This window comes from Mytilus edulis, chromosome 10 (genome assembly GCF_963676685.1).
Source record: "Mytilus edulis chromosome 10, xbMytEdul2.2, whole genome shotgun sequence".
In the NCBI taxonomy this organism is placed as follows: Eukaryota; Metazoa; Mollusca; class Bivalvia; order Mytilida; family Mytilidae; genus Mytilus; species Mytilus edulis.
In genome coordinates, this window is record NC_092353.1 from 37,123,955 (window position 1) to 37,148,752 (window position 24,798).

General features: G+C 32.0%; 2 protein-coding genes across 2 annotated transcripts in view; one reads left to right on the plus strand and one right to left on the minus strand.

Annotated features, from left to right (window-relative positions):
* Positions 1-2,814: 2,814 nt before the first annotated feature.
* LOC139492416 (oligodendrocyte transcription factor 2-like) lies at positions 2,815-3,741 on the minus strand. Its single transcript, XM_071280616.1, has one exon. It carries the CDS (start codon positions 3,647-3,649, stop codon positions 2,924-2,926), a length of 726 nt encoding a protein of 241 aa, XP_071136717.1. The 5' UTR covers positions 3,650-3,741; the 3' UTR covers positions 2,815-2,923.
* A 16,248-nt stretch (positions 3,742-19,989) lies between these two features.
* The window catches only part of LOC139491051 (cytoplasmic tRNA 2-thiolation protein 1-like), a 38,722-nt gene continuing 33,913 nt past the window's right edge, over positions 19,990-24,798 (plus strand). Inside the window, exon 1 of the mRNA XM_071278322.1 lies at positions 19,990-20,124. Within this exon, the coding sequence (XP_071134423.1) occupies positions 20,068-20,124 (57 nt within the window). The 5' untranslated portion in view covers positions 19,990-20,067. The remainder of the gene's footprint in view (positions 20,125-24,798) is intronic.

Below are 24,798 nucleotides of genomic sequence, written 5' to 3' on the forward strand. Positions count from 1 at the left end.
CGTTTAATTCATTTAATAATATAATATATAAGAGCATCCACACATTGAATATTATTTCTATATTTATATAAGTTTGGAGAGTAAATCGATGTATCAAAAGCAAGAAAGCATTATAAAAGAAATGACACAACATGAATACAAACAAACAAAAACTCACCAAAGATACCAGGCTTAAAAATTAAGGTGAGGATGTGTGTGGGTCATGTTTTACTGTATGAAAAAGAAAGAATCTTTCAAACCATCTTATCAACTGAAATAGGAATTGCTTTAAGTTCCTGATTCAGCACATAATTCCCCGAGAAAGTATTGAATTCGAGTGAACAGAAAATATTCATAACAATATAATGATAAAAGTTAATAATTTAAGATACATTTTTGCGCGCTGTGTATATCTGTTTGTATGTTATATTTGAATAATATGAAATTCTGTTGTTATATTGCGTATAAGTCGCTCTCATCTATAAGTTAACTGTTAACAAAAAATTTTGAACTTTTGAAATACTAAGATACATACCTTAGATGTATTAGGCCAAATTTTAGGAGTTTTTGGTCCTCAATTATCTTCAACTTCGTACTTTTTTCGGCCTTTTAAACTTGTTTTGATTCGAACGTCACTAATGTGTCTGGCGCAAATATAAAATTTTAATCATGGTATCTATGATGAAGGTTTTTATTTAACTTTTTAGTTTTTGATTCTTTCAGTACATAGAAGTGAGAGGTTTAACTAGCTATAAAACAATGTTTATTCCACCATTTTCTAAATAAGAAAATGCCTGTACCAAGTCTGGAATATGAAAGTTGTTATCCATTCGTTTGATATGTTCGAACTTTTAATTTTGCCATTTGATTACGGACTTTCCGTTTTGAATTTTCCTCGGAGTTCGGTGCTTTTGTTATTGTATTTTTTCAGATGTTATATTTGGAAAAGAAAACTTACAATAAATTTCTAAAATAATTATTAAATGTATTAAATTTAATAATGAATATTTTCAATTAGTCTATCAGTATCCCATAATCAGTGCATTAACCATGTTAGGAATATATTGTATCTTTTGAAGATTGTATTTAAATGTTTCAATGATAATGAACTTTTATTGGTTTATATTGCCTATTAAATATTTTTGCTCTTTAATTCGAACGTTTTCTGGTGTGTTATCATTTGCTGGCTCGTGTTTTCAATTGTGTCGCCAATTTGACTTGTGGACCATAAATAGTAATAGGGACCACTAAAACTATTTAATTTCTGTGTAATTTATTAACTAGTATCCCAACTAGTTGTTGCGAATATTTTCTTTTTTCATTCTGCCTTAAATTTTATTTAGATTAAAAGCACAGAAATGTGTCAGTACTTTTTAAAGATCTCTAGATATTTTCAAAGGTCGTCAAATATGTTGTACAAAAATTATGTGTAAAAGTGTATGCAAGATGTTTTACATGATTTTTTTTAAAGCAGAAACTTGCAGAATTTATTTCAAATTGGTCTGTAACAGATTCAAATTACAATATGATTACCGATAATTGAACAAATGAAAAACACTGAAAATAGGAAGGATAATTTATTTATTACATCACATTTTTAGTGTACATAGTAGTATAAAATGATTTCCTTTTGTAAAGAAAGGTTTCAATCAAATATGCATATGATGTAAAAAGTTGAGAGTTGTTTTAAACAATTATTAAGAAAGGCAAAGATACAACTGTTGGCATACAATACGAATATGCTAACGCTTCAAGTTAAGAAATACTTTCAATATAAATGGGAAGTAATGATTTTTAAAGGTCTCGGGACAATATTTCGGAGTTTGTAAGCCCCCTAAAAAATACAAATAAAATAAATCTTAAGACAACTAAAACGTGCCTCGAACTAACTAACAAAAGTCGACGGTCATTACTTTCCACCTTTACATACATGTTTTTATCTTTCCCTAATTATACTGATATCAAGAATGAAGTTGAAACTTAATGCAAGTATGCTCTAATATATATTATAACAAACCGATATGCTTTGTGAATGTCTGTGTCGTCGTTGAATTAATTTGCAACGAATTGTGAAAATAGATAGTTTAGGTAATTATTTCCCTTACATATATTTACATATCAACGATAAATTTACTTATTTTAATTTTACTCTGTTAAAACAGCAAATTTTGTTTGAGTTGTAAGCTTTACTAAGGTTAAATAATTTATAAGTACAATATTATTTTTTGCTACATTTTTTACCAATTCTTTCTTAAATTGTGTACATGTATGTAAATTACTGAAAATGATATGAAAAAATGAAATCTAGTAATTTTAAATAAACCAATGTATATTTTTTTTTAAATTATTTAAAAAGAATTTTTTAATCTAATCTTCTATCTAATTTATTTATTCATTAATCCGTTATCTATGCACAGCAAACATTGTAGAATTGGTTCATTTATATTTTTTGGAAATAAATAATATATACAACAAAAGTATATGTTGTTAGCCTTGAACAAAAAAAAGAGGTGATTCCGAGTCGCATTTAGAGTGATTCTTTCAAGGAGAAAATATGAAACATTAAATCTAGGAAAATTGTTAGCGCTAAATCAAATAGAATGATACATTAAAAATGATAATACTGGTATAGTTGCAAATACATAAGGCACTATATTACATTTTAAGTTAAATCAAACACAATTTAGTATTGTCCAGTACAAGCTTGGTGATAACTATCCATTTGTATCAATCTGTCATTTGTTTCAAATTCGAAACATAGTTAATGTCCAAGTGACGTAATGATAATTTAGTAAGACTGAGTTGATTTTTATGCCAAGAATAAAATGTCTGCATAAGCTCTTCCTGGTGTGTATTCTAATGTCAGAATTGTGGTGTCACAGTCTTCTTGCACATGGTACAGCTTCGAAGTACCTGAATAAAATCACAAACACAAATATATTATTCATTTATGAAAGCTTGGCGCTGTTGGCAAGGACGGTGGATATTTAGGATATGATATTCTCATCGAGTCAATCATGCAGTTACTGCACGCGCAAGGGACAGGCCATCGTGACGTAAACATATGTCTTTCATGTGGAGATACTAATGAGGTCATGTGCGATGAGTTGTCCTTTGACACAACAGTGTGCATTGTTTCTAAATCACGGCAATGAACGTGTGGAGGTCCTGATACTGTAGGCACATTGGAAACGGGTGTTAATGATGGAGAAAATTGAGGCGCGTGCGGAGGTTGCAGATGAGCCGGTGGTGCACGTGTCCGTATTGGATGTGTTTGGTAAACATCGCTGACGAGTTTCTTCATTTCATCTAGGGAACTGTTTAGCATTAGAATATAGTTCTTTGCTAGCAACAATGTAGCTATTTTCGATAGTTTTCTCACTGATGGACCATTTGCATAAGGCATTACTTCTCTTAAACCATCTAAAGCGGAATTCAAATCATGCATACGGCGTCTTTCTCTTGAATTTATCTTTAGTCTTAGATCTTGCAATTCTGCTTCATCCACACATTCTGCCATTTTCCTTTTCAAATTACTTAATCCTTTCTCTATTCCCTTTTTACATCTAGTCGAAGTTGAGTAACAAGATTCTTGTGAACTGTCACTTTCATCACCATCAACATTTACCATTTGTTCAACACAATGTTTTAAATTTACTCTTGTTTCCATGATGCAATAGTTAAAAGTCACTCTTTTAGTTAAATATCTGTATATTTAACAAAATCCGGAATCTACTTCTATTAATTTGCGAAAGTTTTGTTGTAGTGAGGTTGCAAGGCTGTTTTATATGGTAGAATCATCCATGCGTTATGGAGTGTGAATTAAAAGATTGGCAGTCGAGTCTCTCCACTCAGTTGACTGGGCGGGGAAGATGTCCTCTATTGTCTTGTGAAGTATCCGGAGGCGCCCAGAAACTTTGACAATATGGCTTAGTATTTTCCATATTTGTAACCACTGGCTGTATTCACGTTAAAAACTATAATTTTAATAGAAGTGTTAAACACTTCAATTTTATGTAAATAATTGAATTATGCGGTTTTTCTTTTTTCCTATTTGCTTTATTTTGTAACTTTAACAAATGTCCTGTTAATAGTGATTATACCGAGTTCAATTGACAACCCTTCTTATATCTGAGATTAAATCAAGTTTATTTGCATATGTATGTGATACTTCTAATTGAAAAGATGTCTAGGTTTAAATTTTTAAATTTTTTTTTATTCGTTTGATTTTTATTTCTTCTTCTGTATATTGATGTGAAACACTTGATGCTTCAAATGCTTAGCATGCTATATTTGTAAATTAATTACAGCGTAAAAATAACAGCAAAATGTTTATTAAGAAACCATGGTTTCTTTAAAAGAATAGATCTTCTTTAAATGTATAACTCAAACGAGTCGGGATATATTCGCTGAATCACACATATAATATTGTTTATTATTATGACAGGGTCGAAGTTTGTATCAGTGCTAAGACTGAAATAAAATTATGCTGCATTAGGCAGTTGCGTCAGAATCGCTTTTCACAATTTATCTTATCCGAAACACAAAACGCTAAAGGATGCATAAAACATTGAAACCGAGAGGAACTATATGATCTAATAGGAAGGCCCTATAAGTATTTATGTTTACATCTCTTATTATCGCCAGGCTCATTCTTCCATTTAATCTAATGAGGTTTTATTTTTTATTCTGTTCTAAGTTATTTGAAACAGTAATGGCGATACATTGACCTATAATGGTTTACTTTTATAAATTGTTATTTGGATGGAGAGTTGTCTCATTGGCACTCACACCACATCTTACTATATCTATGGTTACAAAATTTTATTTTGATGAACGTATACGATTATTAATAAAATTGCGATTTGAAAATATAGATCCTTTATGTTTGCATAGTTTTCTCTTATGTTTTGTGTTAACACAGTAATTTTAATTATTAGAGGTTGAAAAGTAACGGAAATTCGAATAATTAGGGCAATAATTTTATCAAAGTTTGTCAATTCATCAAGCATTCTTTATGGCATTTGAGTTTGTCCTGAGCTATACAGACACTGAAATACTTTACTGGTCGAAAGCTACTGCGTTACCTCTAAGATTAAGCTAGTTATGGTTTCGTAAAGACAATTTATTCTTACTTTAAGATCACAGTAGTATATGGTTTTCGTTACATATTTAGTACAAAATCTGAATCTAAAATCTGAAGTATATTACGAAAAATAAATTCACTAAAATAAACACTTATATCTAATTGTTACCTACATGAAAAAGGGAGTTTGGTCTAAGACTGTATGGCCCTTCTAAAAAAAATCCTGAAATAGCTAATGTAACTTCATTTTCGGGATTCTTTTTCTATATCGTTAATTCTATCTGTCTTTGACATATTTATCTGTGTGTATTATATGATGAGTATATTGTAATGATATAAATACGAATACAGCTGGAATAATTTTTATAATCAACAATATAAAATGAAGACAATAACAAAAACACGAACGAAAGAAAAATATACAATAATATTTAAAACTATTATTTTTAAAAGATGGTAACCATTGTCCTTGAAAACCCAATGAAGATTTTTGTTCGAGTAAAAATTCAGAGGACTTAAGTCATCGTACTGGATATATGAATGAGCAGAATTTTTTTTAATAGTCATATTGATATAATTTTCAATTTTCTAATTTGTATGTTTACATATTTAGTTTATCAGTGATGGACAATAAATTTAAATTTAAAATATTAAAAATTACTTTGATGAAACATACAACTGCAAATCAAGTTCAATTAATCAGAGTTAATTTGGAATACGAATTTTTTTTAAAGAATGTGAAAATAATATCAATTTTTTTAAAGAAATTAATGAAACTGTCAATTTATATAATACGTTGCAAATGAGAAACAACAAAGAATCCATAAAGACAATCAAAATACCTATTGGTCATTGTTAATTATTTATTGGTTTGGTCATTCAACATGAATGCCAATCCAGAAGCGGCTTCAAACTCATCCAAATTATTTTAAAGTTTTATTTTCAATTAGTGTACACCGTTTTGTCTTGTTGCTGTTGTTTTATTTTCCTCTTCGGGTATACTCGATACCAAACACTTGAAGGGCTGAATATATCAAAAGTTTGGTAGCAATTCAACCAAAATGGTCGTAACAGTTATGATTAACTTTATAGAGATCGATGATGCGGGGGGGGGGGGGGGGGGGGTTGTACCCTTGTTTTTAGTAAAATTTCTTAGTTGAATGAATAAAAATGTGTCAAATGTTTTTTTCATTTGTTCACTTTCTTGAAGTTAGTAATTTCTTTAATTTTATTAAATTCTTCCTAGTTTAAATGTACATGATCCTCTTTCTATTAAAAAATCTTTTGGTAATGTCTTACACCACCCTTAAAGATACACAATATCCCCGTTTTTATGTAAGAACTTCTGAAACACACGATAGTGTTCATCTTATTGATATGAATTTCCTTGTGTTACATTCGCCCCTCTCCTTTAAACTATTGAAATACAGTAATGTCTCGTTATAATCGTGTGATATTAAGTAGCAAAATGTATTTTCGAGACATAATATTATTCAATTCTATTTTTTTATCCGTGTACACCCTTAATTTAACAATATTGCTCTTCATATATTACCTTTTGGGACTCAGAATTAGCATAACTATTTTAAATATTAAAAGGTAATTAAATATATTGATACTATAAAATAACATAACAAGATTTATTCCTCATATATCCACATTTCAAAAAGAAGTTTTTCTCAAAATGTGCAAAATTTGCTATTACAAATGTAGAACCGGATAGCATTGCATAACATTTTAATTTGATAGAATATAAAAATTGTACCGCTTAATCCTAAATTTTTCTACATGAGAAATGTCAGGAATGTGAGAGTTGGTAAATATTTGTTTTTTGTGGTTATTAAGATGCTTGTGGTGCTTGTGCATCCTGTCATTATTGTTTGTGGTATTCTCGTGTTCTTGTCTTTCAATTTTGCTAATGTGCTTTGTCTATATGACTTGTGTTGTTACTTCGAAAACTGTTTTGTTGTCCGTCTTTCATTTTTTCTATGTGCTTTGTCTATATGCCTTTTTATGTTTCTTTGTTACATATATGATGTGGCTTTGTACTCATACATCCCGTCATTGTGTTATTGTACTATGGTAAATGTGTGTATTCTTGTCTTTAATTTTTGCCACTTTGTGCTTCATTGTTACATATTTGTATGTTTTTTAGTGATAAAGATTATAACACAATGCTGACTGTTGTTTTTTTTTTTTACATTTTTACCTATTATGTATGTTTGTTTTGTTCAAGCATCGTTGTCAATATAATGGAATTTGATGCGACTGTCATACAAGCTATAAAACCAGGTTCAATCCGCCATTTTCTACACAAGAAAATGCCTGTACCAAGTCAGGAATATGACAGTTGTTACCCATTCTTTTGATGTATTTGACTTTTGATTGTGCCATTTGATTATATTTTAGGGACTTTCCGTTTTGTATTTTCCTCGGAGTTCAGTATTTTTGTGATTTTACTTTTTGTTATCTATTCGTTTGATGTGTTTGCGCTTTTGATTTTGCAAGTTGCTTAAGGTCTTTCCTTTTTGAACTTTCCTGGGAGAATTGGATTACAAATGTGGCAATATTATGATACTATATGTGAAAATATTTAAACGTGCAAATGCCTTAACTTATTCTAGAGTACAAAAATAAGTAGATGTGTTACGGTTGCCAAACAGACAACCATCCTCAAAAGTTCAAATAAAGTGGTCATAAGCAATTATAGGCAACCGTTTTACCTTCAACAATGAGAGAGAGAAAAAACATACTTTAAAGTCGTGTATATATAAAAATATAAAAGGCCCCGACGTGAAAAATATGAACCATTAATTGAGAAAACAAACGGAATAATTAATAACAAAAAGATTTACGAAAAACAAACATGACAGACATGAAACCAACTGTGAGTGTAAAACATAACAATATGTTACTTTTAGCTGGTACATTGGACATACACAAAATCAGATCAGCGATCATATTTAACATTGTATTAGACCAACAGAATATAGGAACATTTCAAGCATTAAAAAATTCAGGCAAAAAAGATGTAACGAATGAGTCAAGTGCAATGTGTATAATACAATTTCTACGAAACTTACATATAGTAAGAATGATAAATGCTGTCAATTCATCACACAGCCGACTAACAAAAAAACAATACAAAAAACAAAGACTTACAAAATGGGGCGAAAAAACTTACATAACACAACGAAAATACAAATTAACAAAACAATATGAAAACCGAGACTTACAAACATATATAAAACTACAGATTTACAATCTGTTACGAAAATGCAAACTTACAAACAATAAGAAAACACAGACTTACAAAAATATAAGTACCCGATCCTGTTTAGGGCGCCAAATCCCAAACTCAATAATGATTTTCTATTCTATTTACATTACAGAGTGTCACACACAGCGGATTGCCAAGTCTTTCATGTCTAAAAAAAGTACCGACTATGCTTAAAATTTCAAAAAAGCTCTACTTGAAGTAAATATAGGTGGTGTGTTCACGGATGCGTACCTGGTTACGTAGCGTGTACGATGTGATAAGTATCAGTCCAACATATATAAAATATTTCATAATTCCAAAATTTTAAATTTAGACCTATGCAATAGTCTTATATGAAAAGCATAAAACAAACGTTTCGTATACGCAATTGCATTAAATTGTGCGTCTTTTTTAATGAAGATAAGAAAAGATTGAAACTAATTGCAAAATATATATTTGTTCAAAGATATAGATAGTTTCACTGTTATTTATGACGAACAATACAACAAAATTAATGCTCAGTTTATTCAATCGTCCGGAAATCAACTGAAAACAACTGGTGGACAGCTATTAACAATCTTAACAGGTTTTATACGCTAAACCAGACCAGATGTCTGCGATAGCCGCTCTGCATTAAGTAAGGGTATAAAAGTCTGTAACTCGTGAAATTTTTGTTTTAGTTATCAAAAAGGAGGCAATTTCATACTCAAATCAACCATCATTACCATATTAATGCTTGATAGATTGATTTCCATTTAATGTTGATTAATTGCTTTGAAAGATGTAAATCTTTATATGCAAACGAAGGGGCTGAACAAATTACTGCTTGTTATTTCAAAGATTATTGAAAATGTTTCATGCAAAATATTTGTAATCAAAAAGGTTTTCAAAGTTTTAACGAATTAATTGTTATAATTTTGATATTTTACCCGGCGAGGTTGGCCATCAAAGAGATAGCCGATTAAAATAACTCACTATAGCGTTTTAGTGTGCCATGCAAGGGTATACTATATGGAAAAACACTAAACCAGCTATCCTCGAAGAAAAAATACCAACGTTAAAAGTTTGGAAACAAACACACAATGTTGGAGAGATCATCCTTTTTTTCACCAAAATTTCATGGGTTTTTTTCATTTTTTTTTTATTTTGTCCAAAGACATGATTTTACTTTTCCACTTTTTTTTTTTTTTTATCGTAAAATTACTTTTAAATGACCGTTGCTGGATTTTTTTTCAAATTTTTAATATGCATGCGAAAGCAGTGTGTAAACAGGCGACATGAATATATATGGAACCTTTCTGTACATTTAATAATTAGACGAAATAAGGACTTTATTAGTTATACAACATTAGCTAAAATAGAAACGAAGATAACCAAAAACTGGGAAAATTCCATAATTATGCAATGCGTCCTTATGGAATCAATATATACAAATAGAACCTTGCACTTGAAAACAATAAGCTCTAAAAGATGTTACACCAAAATTATAAGACAATAATATTTTTATAATAAAACAATCGAATACACCTAAGTATTTGATATGAATCAATGTACCAAAACGATTAAATATAATGTTTTAATATTAATATTTTAGCGAAATTATGGAAAGAAAAGGATCATATGTATTGTTTAGTCGTTTTCTTACAAAACATGGCTTGTTTTTCTGCTTTATTTTGGTTTTTTTTATGTTTTTTTTTAAATAATTAATATGTAAACGATTTTATAATTATAGTTGAGTTTTTTTGGTTTTGTTTTGTTTTGTTTTAAGAATTGTTTGTTTCTGTTTTCGTTTGTGTATAAATAGTTTTTCTTTTCTTGTTTTTCTTTTGTGTTGTGGAGTACTTTTTTTTTCTTTGAATAAACTGTATAGAGTATGCAAATAAAGCTTTAGATTTTCTATGTGCTTTTCTTGATTATTATTTAGTAGAAACACGCATACCAAAAAAAAGGTACTAGCCAAAACCGTTTGGTGAACTTTTTATGTATCCTATTCAACTGCTGCATCCTTCATAATTTAAAAGTATAAAGTTTGTATCATTACGTTTCCACTTTTAAAATTTTATGATAATTTCAAAATAATATAAATTGTATATGGTGTGTTCACATCAAATAATTTTGAGAGCAAACTGCTAATTATTATGGAATGCGAAAAAAGAACCTCAACATGCTATTGCTTCGTCAGGAAATTTATAAGAAGCATACATGTATCATATTATATTCAATCCTTTATACTGTCCATTGGCTATCTTCGTTGATTCAATAAAACAAGTATTACATTTTTAATTACTTAAAAAAGAAAGCTGACTTTTGCTTCAATGAGACACAATTGTATTAAGAACCGATTGGGTTTCCTTTCGACATGGTCAATAAATCAGTCAAACGACAGAGTATCCGGATGGTCAAATTTGGGGTGGAGAACTTTAATCACCTCATAGAAAATAATCTAGATGTATGGCTAATTGATTTTTAGAAATCACACCACTTGAATTGACTGTTGACCAGCTAGACAAATAATGTCGCCGAGTGAGACCCTTTATTATGCAGGACAACTGTTCTAATGACCCTAGTGCATTGTAATGCACTCTAAAAACTCTATTTTATGAGAAAATATTAGTTCTCATGCCGAATATAAATTTAACTGATGCACAAAAGTCTTGAAATTTGCCACATAAAAGGTCATTTTCCGTTGATTAGTTCTATGGCCAAACCGGTATAGAATTACGGAATAAATACTTTAATGTGAATTAGAGAATGTTAAAGTCGTGCTGTTTTATAACATGGTCCACATATTTGTCCGCCTTGACAGGTAGCATTAGGATACGGAAAACTCTACATGTCCAAATCCTGCAGTTTCATAGCTTTACCAAGTAAAAGATTTATTTCCAATTTGAAATAATGTGTACGACGTTAAATTTTATTGTTACAAGTAGAATAAATATTTTTGTAAAGAGAAAATTGCATGGAGCTGATTTATGTTCAAGACAACAATATGCGTTCTGGCTGTCGCCCATTCAATGCACAGCGGTGCCAACCATCTTGAAATCACAGCATAGACATGTTTGACTGGGACAATGATGAATATTAAATCTTTTATTGTCTGTATTCATTCTGAATATATGATTTATCAATTTCAACAATGAACTATTACCATGTTTTGATATATTTTATAGTTGTCTCATTGGCAATCATACCACATCTTCTTTTTTATATTTTTAAAGTGGCAATAAACCTTGCTTCTGAAGTGTTGCAATTATGAAATCTTTAGTGTTAATAATACTGATCTTTTGAAACTTTTCAGTAAAGTTTTGTGGCTTTCTTTTATAATTTTTCCATCAAAAAGAGCATTTGTCAAGTTTGTATTTTACTGCAGCAAGTTTGTTATTTATTGGAATATGTTTACAATTAATCATTGATTATTCATAACATACTTCAAATTTACAATAAATCTCCATTGAAAATGGTTGAATCATTTTACAACATTCATACAAAATAGCAAAAGTATGCACCCAATATGTGTATATGAATAAAAGGCAATATTTGCATTTGAATAAAAGGCGATTCTGGTATACTTCAATGCGACAGCAACTCCATGACAACATAGCGAAAGACAACTATAGGACAACAACAAGTCTTAGACAATATGCCAAGCTTTATAAAGCAGTCAATAAATAGAAGCAATCAAATATCTGCCGTTAACACCAAATTAACTTGAGAAATAAAATTAAAAATCATTGAGATATTACATAAAACCAACACTGGTGCGGTTAAACTAGGTTTGTTTTTTTGTTGTTTTCTTTTTTTAATCTCGACTAGTAGTCACCCCACCGGTTAACTATGTATAGAAATATGATAATCCGCCAATCATTTAGTTGCCTCACCATTACAAGACCTACACATTGTATATAGTAATTATTTGTTCCAGTCCTACGCATGCATGAAATATTTGCAAATGTACGCTAAACACTCCGTACTTAATAATAATGATATTAAAGAATGTGGCTGTGTTTGGTGCAGGTCCAGAATCTTCATCTAAGAAATGAATTTCAATGAAAAATTCACTAAATCTTTATAATAGACTTGTGCATCTCCTATCTTTTTTGTCACAAGGAAATTTGATGATTCCCATACCACAAACAGCGACTGGCTTTTTATTTTCATTTTATAAGGGACCCCCACCCTTAACATTTCATAAACCAGTTACTAGATTCAATAAATGTTTCATGACATTATACCATTGTGGACCTCTTATTTTACTTTTTGTTTTGGTCGGACTGATATTTTTTAATGTCTCATACAAAAACGTGTACTATTCTCTCTTGTATTATGATTATCAAATTATTTTCCGTATCCACAACTCCTTCTAAACCAGTTTATAATTTTAGTCAAGCTTTGCAGATCATTCGTGCAATATTGCCTATATATGCATCTCCTATTCAGCATTGTGATCAGAAGGAATTTTAGTATTTCTTACTGTAACATAGAAGTAAGCTTTGCTGACATTATAAAAAAAAAGAAAATCATTTATTATTTTAGGTTCCATATAAAAACATGTTCTGAATCTTCTCAGTGTTGTCAAGTGGGTATAGGAAGCACGTGTATCAATTTTATAGTTTTATAGCTGAACGGTATATTTCAGTTGCTTAATTTTTTTTTATAACAGAAGTGTGATTTAATTTCGTTTTTTTTTATACGGTCGGTCTCTTCGTTTCATATTTCTGTTTTTAATTTTGTTTCCTCGGTTATCCATGAGTATTAGATTGTCTTGGTCTTGTATATTTTGGTAGTTACATGCATAATTATGTTGGTTTGAACTGCTTCCAGTGCCTTCTTTGAACGTCTTCCAGGGATCATCTACGTTTATCTTTTTCAGGCTGTCTCTTTTTTTCATTTTGTTTTTGAGCAAGTTTATATTTTCATCATTTGTTGTCTTTTTTGTGTTTGCTATTGTATTGGCGTTTATATCCTCATGTACAATATCATGGTCTGAAATTGTTTGCATAAAATATGTTCTCCTTATTTTACTGTATAAAAATAAGGAGGTGTATAGTATTATCGCCAATGAGACAGCTATCCACCAAAGTGCAAATGAAGTGGACAAAAGCATGCAATTATAAGCAAATATACAGCTTTCAATAATGAGAAAAATACATTACTTATAGTCAGCTAAAAAAAGACTCCGACATGAAAAATATGAAACAATTAAAGTGAGAAAACAAACGGCTTATTTATAACAAAACAATTTACGAAAATCAAATATGACATACATGATCCAACGACAATCAATGAACTACATTATCTCAACTTGGGACAGGCACACAAAGAATGTGCATGGCGCGGTTAAACATATTTGAAGGTTCCAACCTATGACAGTATTTAATAAGTAGATCCAGTGCTCTTTTATTTCTAGTTGGCTCTTTGGTAAATAAAGTATATCCATTTTAATCAAGAACATCTGCATGTTGAAAGTGTTATTCTGCACGTTATAAACCATTTCGAATTTGATATGCTGAAGCCAACAATATCAGCAAAATTTTGACTTTTTGCTGATCATTTTTGTGATTTAAAGTGCTTATTTATCTTATCTATTATAATTCAAATCATATAAGATGAAAATGTTTCCCTCTAAATATCATAGTTTTCATGGTAATAGGCAAAAATGACAAAAAAATGGTAAAATGTTTTGTCATTTTTGCCTATTACCATTTTTGCCTATTTGTCATGTAAGGAAAATAACTCCTAAAAAATATGTCTTACAGTTTTGACGTATAAGAACAAATAATTGGTAGAGCTCATTTTTCTGAATATTTTTGCTCCTTTAAAAGATTTTCTCTATGACGTTAAAAAATAATAATAATAGACAAAACTTGCATTTTACTCCTTTGTTCTATTTTAGCCATGTCGGTCATGTTGATTGATCGGCGGAGTCAACAGACACATTCTGTAAACTAGATTCCCTAATGATAATTGTGGCCAAAATGGGATAAATTTGGTCCAGGAGTCACAGAAGAGAAGATTTTTTGGAAAAAGATTGGAAAACTTTACAAAAAAAACGTTCAAAACTGACTATTTGTTGATCTTACTTCGCTGAACATTATTGATGTTTACAGTTTATCTCTACCTATAGTATAGTAATATTCAAGATAACTATAATTACAAAAAAAAAATGCAAAATTTCGGCTTAAAATTACCAAATCAGAGGCAACAACCCTACTACGGGTTGTCTGATTTGTTTGAAAATTTTAACCCTATGTTCTATTTTAGCCATTTCTTCCATCTTGGTTTAGCAGACTGGGCCATCGGACATATTTTTAAAACTAGATACCCTAATAACGATGGTGGCCAAGTTTGGCCTATTAGTTTCAGAGGAGAAGATTTTTGTGAAAGTTAACAGACGACGACGGATGCCAAGTGATGAGAACAACTCACTTGGACCTTTTGGACCAATTGAGCTTAAAATTGAATATACAGAATTAAAAGAATTAAAACGACCCATCTTGCAAAAAAGGAATAAATAATAAATATGATAATAAAAATATAAAGTACCACCAAAATGTGACATTATTTTCCTTATCCGCATATATATTTCGAGCGCACTCACTTAATACCCCAGTCCGACTAGGCCACGATCGCACTACGATCTGTGAAAAAAATGCAAATTTTGATGATCGTAGTGCGATCGTGTAGATCGCAGTAAGGTCGTATCACGATCCACGGTCGTGGTGAGGTCTTCAAGATCGTGAAGAGCGTGGCCAACTTTGAACATGTTCAAAACAATCGTGGTGCGGTCGTGGCGAAATCAGGTCGTAGTAGAAGCGTAGTGAGAGCGCACTAAGGTCGCAGTAAGATCGCAAAGGTCGCTGTACAATCGTAGCGAGTGCGTAGCGAAAGCGTGATTCTATTCGGAGATCCTGCGATACGATCGCACAGCGACGTTATCACGACCTCACTACGACCATCACGTTCTCACTGCGGCCCAACTACGCTTCCACTACGACTATACCACGCTGTTCACGACCATTGTACGATTCTAGCACGCCCTTGACGTCCTCATCTCGCTCTTCTTACGACCTGACTACGTTCACACTACGACCATCATTCTCATTGTCATTTTCACATAAAATATATAAAAAAGCTCCCTAGATTTTGTTTGTTTAAATGTAATTATCCATTTGCTCTAACGGCTCAACCATGCTTCTAGTTTTTATATAGATTAGACCGTTGGTTTTCCCGTTGAAATTGTTTAACACTAGTAATATGTTGGGTCCTTTATAACGTGCTGATTGATGTGAGCCAAGGCTCCGTGTTGAAGGCCGTACCTTGGCCTATAATGGTTTACTTTTATAAATTGTTTCTTCCTATATATATATATATTGATACATCTATGTCATCTCTGCTATCGTTCACTAACATATCGTCATTGAGCTTTATGGACCAGCAATATGTTGTATGTTAGGTTGTATTGGTCGGTCCGACATCTCTGCTAGATCAGGATTCGTTACTTTGCTCCCTCTTCCTCTACATCAACTCCTACCACGGCCATGCCCACGTGTTCTGGTAGATTTTGGTGGCATGACTGTATTGTTTCCGAGAAATCTACGATTTAATCAGAAATAGAAGGAATTGAACTGTATTGATATGGAACATGTAAAATGAGAATAAGTGCTCATGATCTTAGAATTGAGAAAGATAGATATAGTAAAAAATACATAGAGAGAACTCAACGTCTATGTCATCACTGCTTATCACATGGATCAAATTCTATTGAGATGAGACCCATTTTACAGTAAATTGTCCATTATATGATGAACAGAGGAAATTATTATTTGATAAAGTTATCACTTTTTGTACTAATTTTAAAGAACTGCCTAATGATAAGAAATATTTCTGGCTGTTCACAAATGAGCATTTACCAACTCTCATGTGCCTAGGAAATTACATTATTAAAGGTTTAGAAATAAGATCCAGATGTAAACAAAATATATGAAATAATTTAATATTTTAATGTTATGAGATTTAATATAATAGTTATATAAAACACATGTTGTGTTAGGCTCTGATCCTGTCCATAACGTTATAGTATGATATTAGTTTTTTGTTTTGCTTTTTTCAATCATATTGTGTTGTAAAATGATGCCCTTTCTGGGTTCTTGATTAGATTAATAAAATTCTTATCTTATCTTATCTTATGGAACACGATGTTGACGTTATTGCTGAGAACGTAGTAAGATTGCGCTATGAACGTAGTATAATCGTGGTAAGAACGTGTTATAATCGCAGTAAGATCGTGTTGCAATCGGATAACTCGTGGTATGGTGGTAGTGAGAACGTGAAGAGCGTAGAAAGATCTTGATAAACGTGGTGAGGTCGCAGAATAAGCGCGGTGAGAACGTGGTATAATCGTAGAGGGATCTTTGTAGAAACGTAGAGAGGACGTTGTAGCATCGTGAAAGCAACGAAAATTTACATTTTCATGCCGCTCATACCACGACCTCACCACGATCTAAATTTATTTTAGATCGCGGTGAGCGTGGTGCGATCGTGGTCTAGTGGGACTTGGGCTTAATACCCTAGTCCCACTAGGCCACGATCGCACTACGATCTGTGAAAAAAATGCAAATTTTGATGATCGTAGTGCGATCGTGTAGATCGCAGTAAGGTCGTATCACGGTCGTGGTGAGGTCTGCAAGATCGTGAAGAGCGTGGCCAACTTTGAACATGTTCAAAACAATCGTGGTGCGGTCGTGGCGAAATCAGGTCGTAGTAGAAGCGTAGTGAGAGCGCACTAAGATCGTAGTAAGATCGCAAAGGTCGCTGTACAATCGTAGCGAGAGCGTAGCGAAAGCGTGATTCTATTCGGAGAGACTGCGCTACGATCGCACAGCGACGTTATCACGACCTCACTACGACCATCACGTTCTCACTGCGACCCAACTACGCTTCCACTACGACTATACCACGCTGTTCACGACCATAGTACGAGTCTAGCACGCCCTTGCCGTCCTCATCACGCTCTTCTTACGACCTGACTACGTTCACACTACGACCATAATTCTCATTGTCATTTTCACATAAAAATATATAAAAAAAGCTCCCTTTATAGATTGTGTTTGTTTGAATGTAATTATCCATTTGCTCTAACGGCTCAACCATGCTTCTCGTTTTTATATAGATTAGACCGTTGGTTTTCCCGTTTAAATGGTTTAACACTAGTAATATTTTGGGTCCTTTATAACGTGCTGATTGATGTGAGCCAAGGCTCCGTGTTGAAGGCCGTACCTTGGCCTATAACGGTTTACTTTTATAAATTGTTACTTGGATGGAGAGTTGTCTCATTGGCACTCATTCCACATCTTCCTATATATATATTGATACATCTATGTCATCTCTGCTATCGTTCACTAAAATATCGTCATTGAGCTTCATGGACCAGCAATAGGTTGTAATTTAGGTTGGATTGGTCGGTCCGACATCTCTGCTTGATCAGGATTCGTTACCTTGCTCCCTCTGCCTCTACATCAACTCCTACCACCATGCCCACGTGTTCTGGTAGATTTTGGTGGCATGACTATTGTTTCCGAGAAATCTACGATTTAATCAGAAATAGAAGGAATTGAACTGTATTGATATGGAACACGATGTTGATGTTATTGCTGAGAACGTAGTAAGATCGCGCTATGAACGTAGTATAATCGTGGTAAGAACGTGTAATAATCGCAGTAAGATCGTGTTGCAATCGGATAACTCGTGGTATGGTCGTAGTGAGAACGTGAAGAGCGTAGAAAGATCTTGATAAGCGTAGTGAGGTCGCAGAATAAGCGCGGTGAGAACGTAGTATAATCGTAGTGGGATCTTTGTAGACGCGTAGAGAGGACGTAGTAGCATCGTGAAAGCAACGAAAATATACATTTTCATGCCGCTCATACCGCGACCTCACCACGATCTAAATTTATTTTAGATCGCGGTGAGCGTTGTGCGATCGTGGTCTAGTGGGACTGGGGCTTAAGAGACATATAATATATGCATTAGTGTTCAATTGTATGTCTCTGCTGGGAACAGTATATCTAATATATGTTCCTGGTCTTTGGTCACATTCAACCTTAATTAATGTTTAACCTGAGAACAGTATACATTTATGTTAATGTTCCCTCTTTAAAGGGGCACTAGCTGTCAAATTCATGATCACCGATTTGACTCAAATCTCATATTAGATTTATACCAATGTAAAACATATTTTTACTTTTATAAATTGTTATTTGGATGGAGAGATGTCTCATTGGCACTCACACCACATCTTCCTATATCTATTTAAATTATAAAAGTATAAAAACAAAATTTACAGGGCATGGGCTCGAAAATATGTAGCTTTGTATTTTAGTCTAGATGCCTTCTTATTAACTATCGAGATAACTCCCAAAACAACCAACAGTCATATGACACGATATAAGCATGAACATAAATATAAATTGATGTATGGACCTCGTGCAAATGAATTTTCTATGTTTGTTTGATTTCAATTTTAAGGTTGTGAATCGAATCAGTCAATCAAATGATTTACTTTTGTTTCACTTTCAATGTTGACATTCTTTTCTTTTAAAAACCTAGCACGCTTCAATCATGCACAATCCATCTCTAGCTAAGGGGTTAAATTGAAGTTCGCATTAATACGGATTCAATGAGGTCGAATTATTCACTTGCAAGTGAATAATTCATCATCGATGTTCAAGTCTGAGATTATTTTGACGATAACTATTTTTTTCTAATTGTTGTCTAGTCGCATTATTATAAGTGTTTGAACAAATTATGTTAAAGTTTGTTGAAAAATTGACAGAATATTTATATTGCCGCAATCAATTTATCATTTTCCCTTTGATTTGCAGAGTAGAATCTTTATTGATATTTGTTAACAAAATAATTGTAATCAGTCAATCACGAAAGTATGCAGTATAATAAATGAACTTGTAAATCCGTTTCATAATTAACAGTTCGTACATCATTAGTTTTATTAATTTCAAGCTGAATATTTTATCAAAATAAAACGTTTGTTTTTATTATTAATCCATCAAAAGACAAGTTTCACAATAATCAGTTATCCGAATTATTTTGTAATTGAACAATTAATGATAAAAAACAAGCCATAAACTTTTAAATATTTCAATGTTTCCATAAATTTCAAGAATATACATGATATATATACTATAGAAATATCTGAATAAGTTTATTCAACTTCAATGCCCTGAATATTAATATTTTTATAGTAGGGCGAACGGACTCTGGGCGAACGAACTCAGAGCGAACGGACCTAGGGCGAACATGTTATTAGGGCGAACGGTCCCGATACCAAGTTGAACCATACTGGCTGCTAAAAGCGAATTAGTATTTCACTATTTCACTTTCATTAATGATTGAGCAAAAAAAACATAATTTACTTTGTTTATGTTTCTCCGCGTAGCTTAGTACCACTTTATAACTGAAAAAAGCTATCTATCTGTTCATTATTAATTATAATTTAGATTTTTTGGAAACCAATAATTAATCAATGACTAATGAATATTGGTCCCATGCAGAGACATATGTGTAGTACTATTATTTATTAGCAAATATAAAACAGTAAATCAGATTAGCAGTGGGCCTCTTGTAATTTGATGTAGAGTGCGCTCCCCTTATATCACTCTTCAAACAAAAGTGTCAACAAAGTGTTGCACAATATTTTGTTGATTTTCCAAGCTGTTCAACATTGTTTACGATGCCAGTATCTTGCTCCATTTGTGATGGAAAGGCTATTCTTAAAAGACCGAAGACGGTAATTTTTCCAGAACTATATACGATCAATTATAATCATATCAATGATTACCTGCAGGTTTCATGACCTGGTTAGAACTTAGACACGTGTGTAAAATAATTTTGATATTTTTGTTTACACAAAATGTGACACATTTTAACTGTACAATGCTCTGAAAAAAAATAATTATGTGGTTATATTATATTCAAGTATATTGGTATTTTTTTCAGAGAGTATCTGTGAAATGTGATCACTTCAGACAGCATAATTTGTTTTGTGAATCTTCACTTGACCTGGGGGAATCACATTCATTTTGTAACTGAACCATTCACCTTATCGCTATTTTTCTGCCATTACTGGATATCACACAGGTTCCCGTAAAATTTTGACGTCATAAAACAAAATATCTGACGCCACAATGGAAAAGTGATTGTTGTTGACGTCAAAAGTTCAAGCGGCCGGGTCAGCTGGGATTAGCGATAAGGTGTATTCTTTCCGCTCCCCTCTCCCCCCTCCAACACACACATTTCGTTTTTCATTTAATATTTACAAATATACCATTTTGTACCTACAAATGTAGTGGAATATTGTCAATATTTACATGTATGTATATAAATGTATATACCATTTCTCACTTCTTGAGAGTGAACATGATGAATGCCATTTCGTACCTCATGTAAGATTTATATGAAGGCCATTTTATATCTCGGAAGATTTATATATTTTTAATTTCAAGGAAAAAACTGTCTCATTGATGTGCGCCATGTCACACATTTACCGTATGCCATAGAATGCTGTATTCTGTTGACATTGGATTGTCTCCCTTATGAATATTAAAGTCTCTTGTGTACAATTTTTAGTCTGGTAAACAACTCACATGTACTTTAAATATATACTTATAGGTGGCACTGTACTTAACATATTTAGACAAAAAATTTGAAATATACATGATATACATTGTACATTTGTCAATTAACAAGAAAAATAAAAAAAAAACTTAATAATGTTTCTTAATCAAAACAGGGGTAGATGTTTTTAATATTTGTAGACCTTAGAGATATTATACCATGGGCGTAGCTAGAAGAAAACACTGTGCAAGCAACTACCGCCTTTAATGCAAAAAAATGTGGTTTTTTTTCGGTTTTCGGTCATAGGACGGTTTAGAGAGGAGCTACATGTAGATAGGACTTATAAACAATTTATGAACGTAAATTTAAAACTATTAATACTTGAATCTTCTGAATAGAGTAAATCATGGTTAATTTAATACATAAACAACACATTTTTGAATTACAGAATTTACTCAACATTGACCAAAATCTGCTCTTCGGGTCTAAGCAGAAACGAACTTCTCTATTACTTTGTCAACATTCACACTGAAATCCCGATTAATATGCAGTAATGCTAGCGATGATAATAGCCTGTCGTTGTTCATTGTTGATCGTAAATATGTTTTCAACAGACTTAATACACTGATAGATCTGCATGGTAGCACTCGCGAGATGTTATAAACCAGGGTACGTGTTCTCAATCAAGCGACCTCCAGATTGAAATTGTCTGCCAAATACATGCCAGGTCATTTTGTATGTCTCAGACAATGTTGAGAATTATTCGTTGGTTATATTTCCTACAACACGAGGAAGCAGATACGACACAAAGAAGCTATTTTCTGATAATACCAGACACCCTCTATACTCTCCAATTCCATTATCATATGGTCTACGTGTGTGAACGCAAAATATAATGAGACTTTCCAATGCTGTTTTGGCGTGTTTTCAGGGTGATTGGCTCTGGTAATCTGTTGAATACATCGCCTTGGCATATTTTCAATAATATCAAAGGGTTTCGATAAATATAATGGTCGATTGGTACATCGCATTCCAAACAGATAAGCCGTACTCTGTAAAATGTGCTCCGAAACTACACGTCTTAGACTGAGTATAATAAATTCAAATCTGGTAAAGGACACAAGTTACTGTCCGATTTTTACATGATCTCCAATAAAACGTTCATTTTGAAATGCCGTTATTTAATGACAGTTCATCAATTAAAAAAGTGACAACGTATGTTTCCTTTAACCATGATTAATTTATAAATATTTATTTTGGCTTTTTTTTTTTTTGCTTGCCGAATCGATGTGCACGCAACTGCGTGTTAGCGTATAGGGAGCTACGCGCCTGTATACTATATTTTATGAAAATAAAACATTTTTGACAATTAAAGTTGACCAGACAGATTTCACACTCGCCTATACACGATTACCATATATTCGACTGTTCGAAAACAAGTGTAATTAATAGCCCTTATGTTTTACAATATTTGTCAATGAAATTAAGGAATCTGTGAGAACAATAAATATATAATACGAAAATATCAACTTTATAGTAAACAAAAATGTTTAAAAGTTTACCTGACGGTATTGACATCGCAGATGTACGTGTTGATTATATTGAACTGATTGACAAAAAGTGTTAATATCTTTTTTAAAACAATATTTTTACATATATAATTATTTTAAAATCTATGAGATCAATAAATGTATTAAAAAAAAAATTTTTCTTAAAAAAAAACTAACATTTGCCTATACATGTATATGCTTTAAATAATCGCCACAAGTGTTAATAACTCTTTTATTTTACCATATCTGTTCATGAAATTAAGGAATCTTGGAGGAAAAATGAATATATTATATGAAAATTTAAACTTCATATTAAAAAAAAATGTTTTTCTTCCAAAAAAATTGACCAGACGGATTTCACATTCGGCTGATGTATGCTTTAAATATATTAAAGTGTTAATATCTCTTCTTTTAATGATAATCAAACCAATCATCAGTCTTCATAAAAAAAAGAAGAAATGGTAGCTATAGGTCTATTTGGCCAATTCTAGGTACAAAATGGTTTTTATTGTGGGTACGAAATGGTAATTTTGAGTATGGAATCAAAGCACCAGATAAGCTGTGTATATGCATGATCACCCAATACAAATAATTAAAAACCCGATGCAATTGCCCATTGCAGGATTCAATAACCCAATTAATTCAAAGGAAAACCCAATTATATGGCAAAACCATGAGTTCTTAACGCTTTTGTTCGCTATCGTTTGCGTTATTTACCCTTATCTGATAACAGTCGTCGCGTAAATCTATTTTTATAATATTCATAATTGGAAATGTCGTTTTGTTCTAAAAATAGAGCCCTGCATCAAGTAGCTAAAATGGGTCCCTGTTGGAATTTTCCGTTGCTCAAAAGGTACACTTGTTTATGAAAACGTTTTGATCTTCTCGGCGTTTATCGAATTACCGTGTGTCATGTTGTCATATGTTTTTATACGACCGCAAAATTTGAAAAAATTTTCGTCGTATATTGCTATCACGTTGGCGTCGTCGTCTGCGTTGTCGTCGTCATCGTCGTCCGAATAGTTTTAGTTTCGCACTCTAACTTTAGTAAAAGTGAATGGAAATCTATGAAATTTTAACACAAGGTTTATGACCACAAAAGGAAGGTTGGTATTAATTTTGGGAGTTTTGGTCCCAACATTTTAGGAATTAGGGGCCAAAAAGGGCCCAAGTAATCATTTTCTTGGTTTTCGCACTATAACTTTAGTTTAAGTTAATAGAAATCTATGAAATTTTGACACAAGGTTTATGACCACAAAAGAACGGTTGGGATTGATTTTGGGAGTTTTGGTTTCAACAGTTTAGGAATTAGGGGCCAAAAAAGGGCCCAAATAAGCATTATTCTTGGTTTTCGCACAATAACTTTAGTTTAAGTTAATAGAAATCAATGAAATTTAAACACAATGTTTATGACTACAAAAGGAAGGTTGGTATTGATTTTGGGAGTTAAGGTCCCAACAGTTTAGGAATTAGGGGCCAAAAAGGGACCCAAATAAGCATTTTTCTTGGTTTTCGCACCATAACGTTAGTATAAGTAAATATAAATCTATGAAATTTAAACACAAGGTTTATGACCATAAAAGGAAGGTTGGTATTGATTTTGGGAGTTTTGGTTCCAACATAATAAGGGGCCCAAAGGGGCCAAAATTAAACTTTGATTTCATCAAAATTGAATAATTGGGGTTCTTTGATATGCCGAATCTAACTGTCATGACTGTGTATGCAGATTCTTAACTTTTGGTCCCGTTTTCAAATTGGTCTACATTAAGGTCCAAAGGGTCCAAAATTAAACTTAGTTTGATTTTGACAAAAAATGAATCAGTTAGGTTCTTTGATATGCTGAATCTAAAAATGTACTTAGATTCTTGATTATTGGCCCAGTTTTCAAGTTGGTCCAAATCGGGGTCCAAAATTAAACTTTGTTTAATTTCATCAAAAATTGAATAAATGGGGTTCTTTGATATACCAAATCTAACTGTATGTAGATTCTTCATTTTTGGTCCTGTTTTCAAATTGGTCTACACTAAAGTCCAAAGGGTCCAAAATTAAACTTAGTCTGATTTTAACAAAAATTGAAATCTTCGGGTTCTTTGATATGCTGAATCCAAAAATGTACTTAGATTTTTTATTATGGGCCCAGTTTTCAAGTTGGTCCAAATCAGGATCTAAAATTATTATATTAAGTATTGTGCAATAGCAAGTCTTTTCAATTGCACAGTATTGCGCAATGGCAAGAAATATCTAATTGCACAATATTGTGAAATAGCAATTTTTTTTTAATTAGAGTTATCTTTCTT

Bases quoted from the DNA above. Each gene is read 5' to 3' on its own strand.
- LOC139492416 (XM_071280616.1), bottom strand. From the start codon at position 3,649: ATGGAAACAAGAGTAAATTTAAAACATTGTGTTGAACAAATGGTAAAT.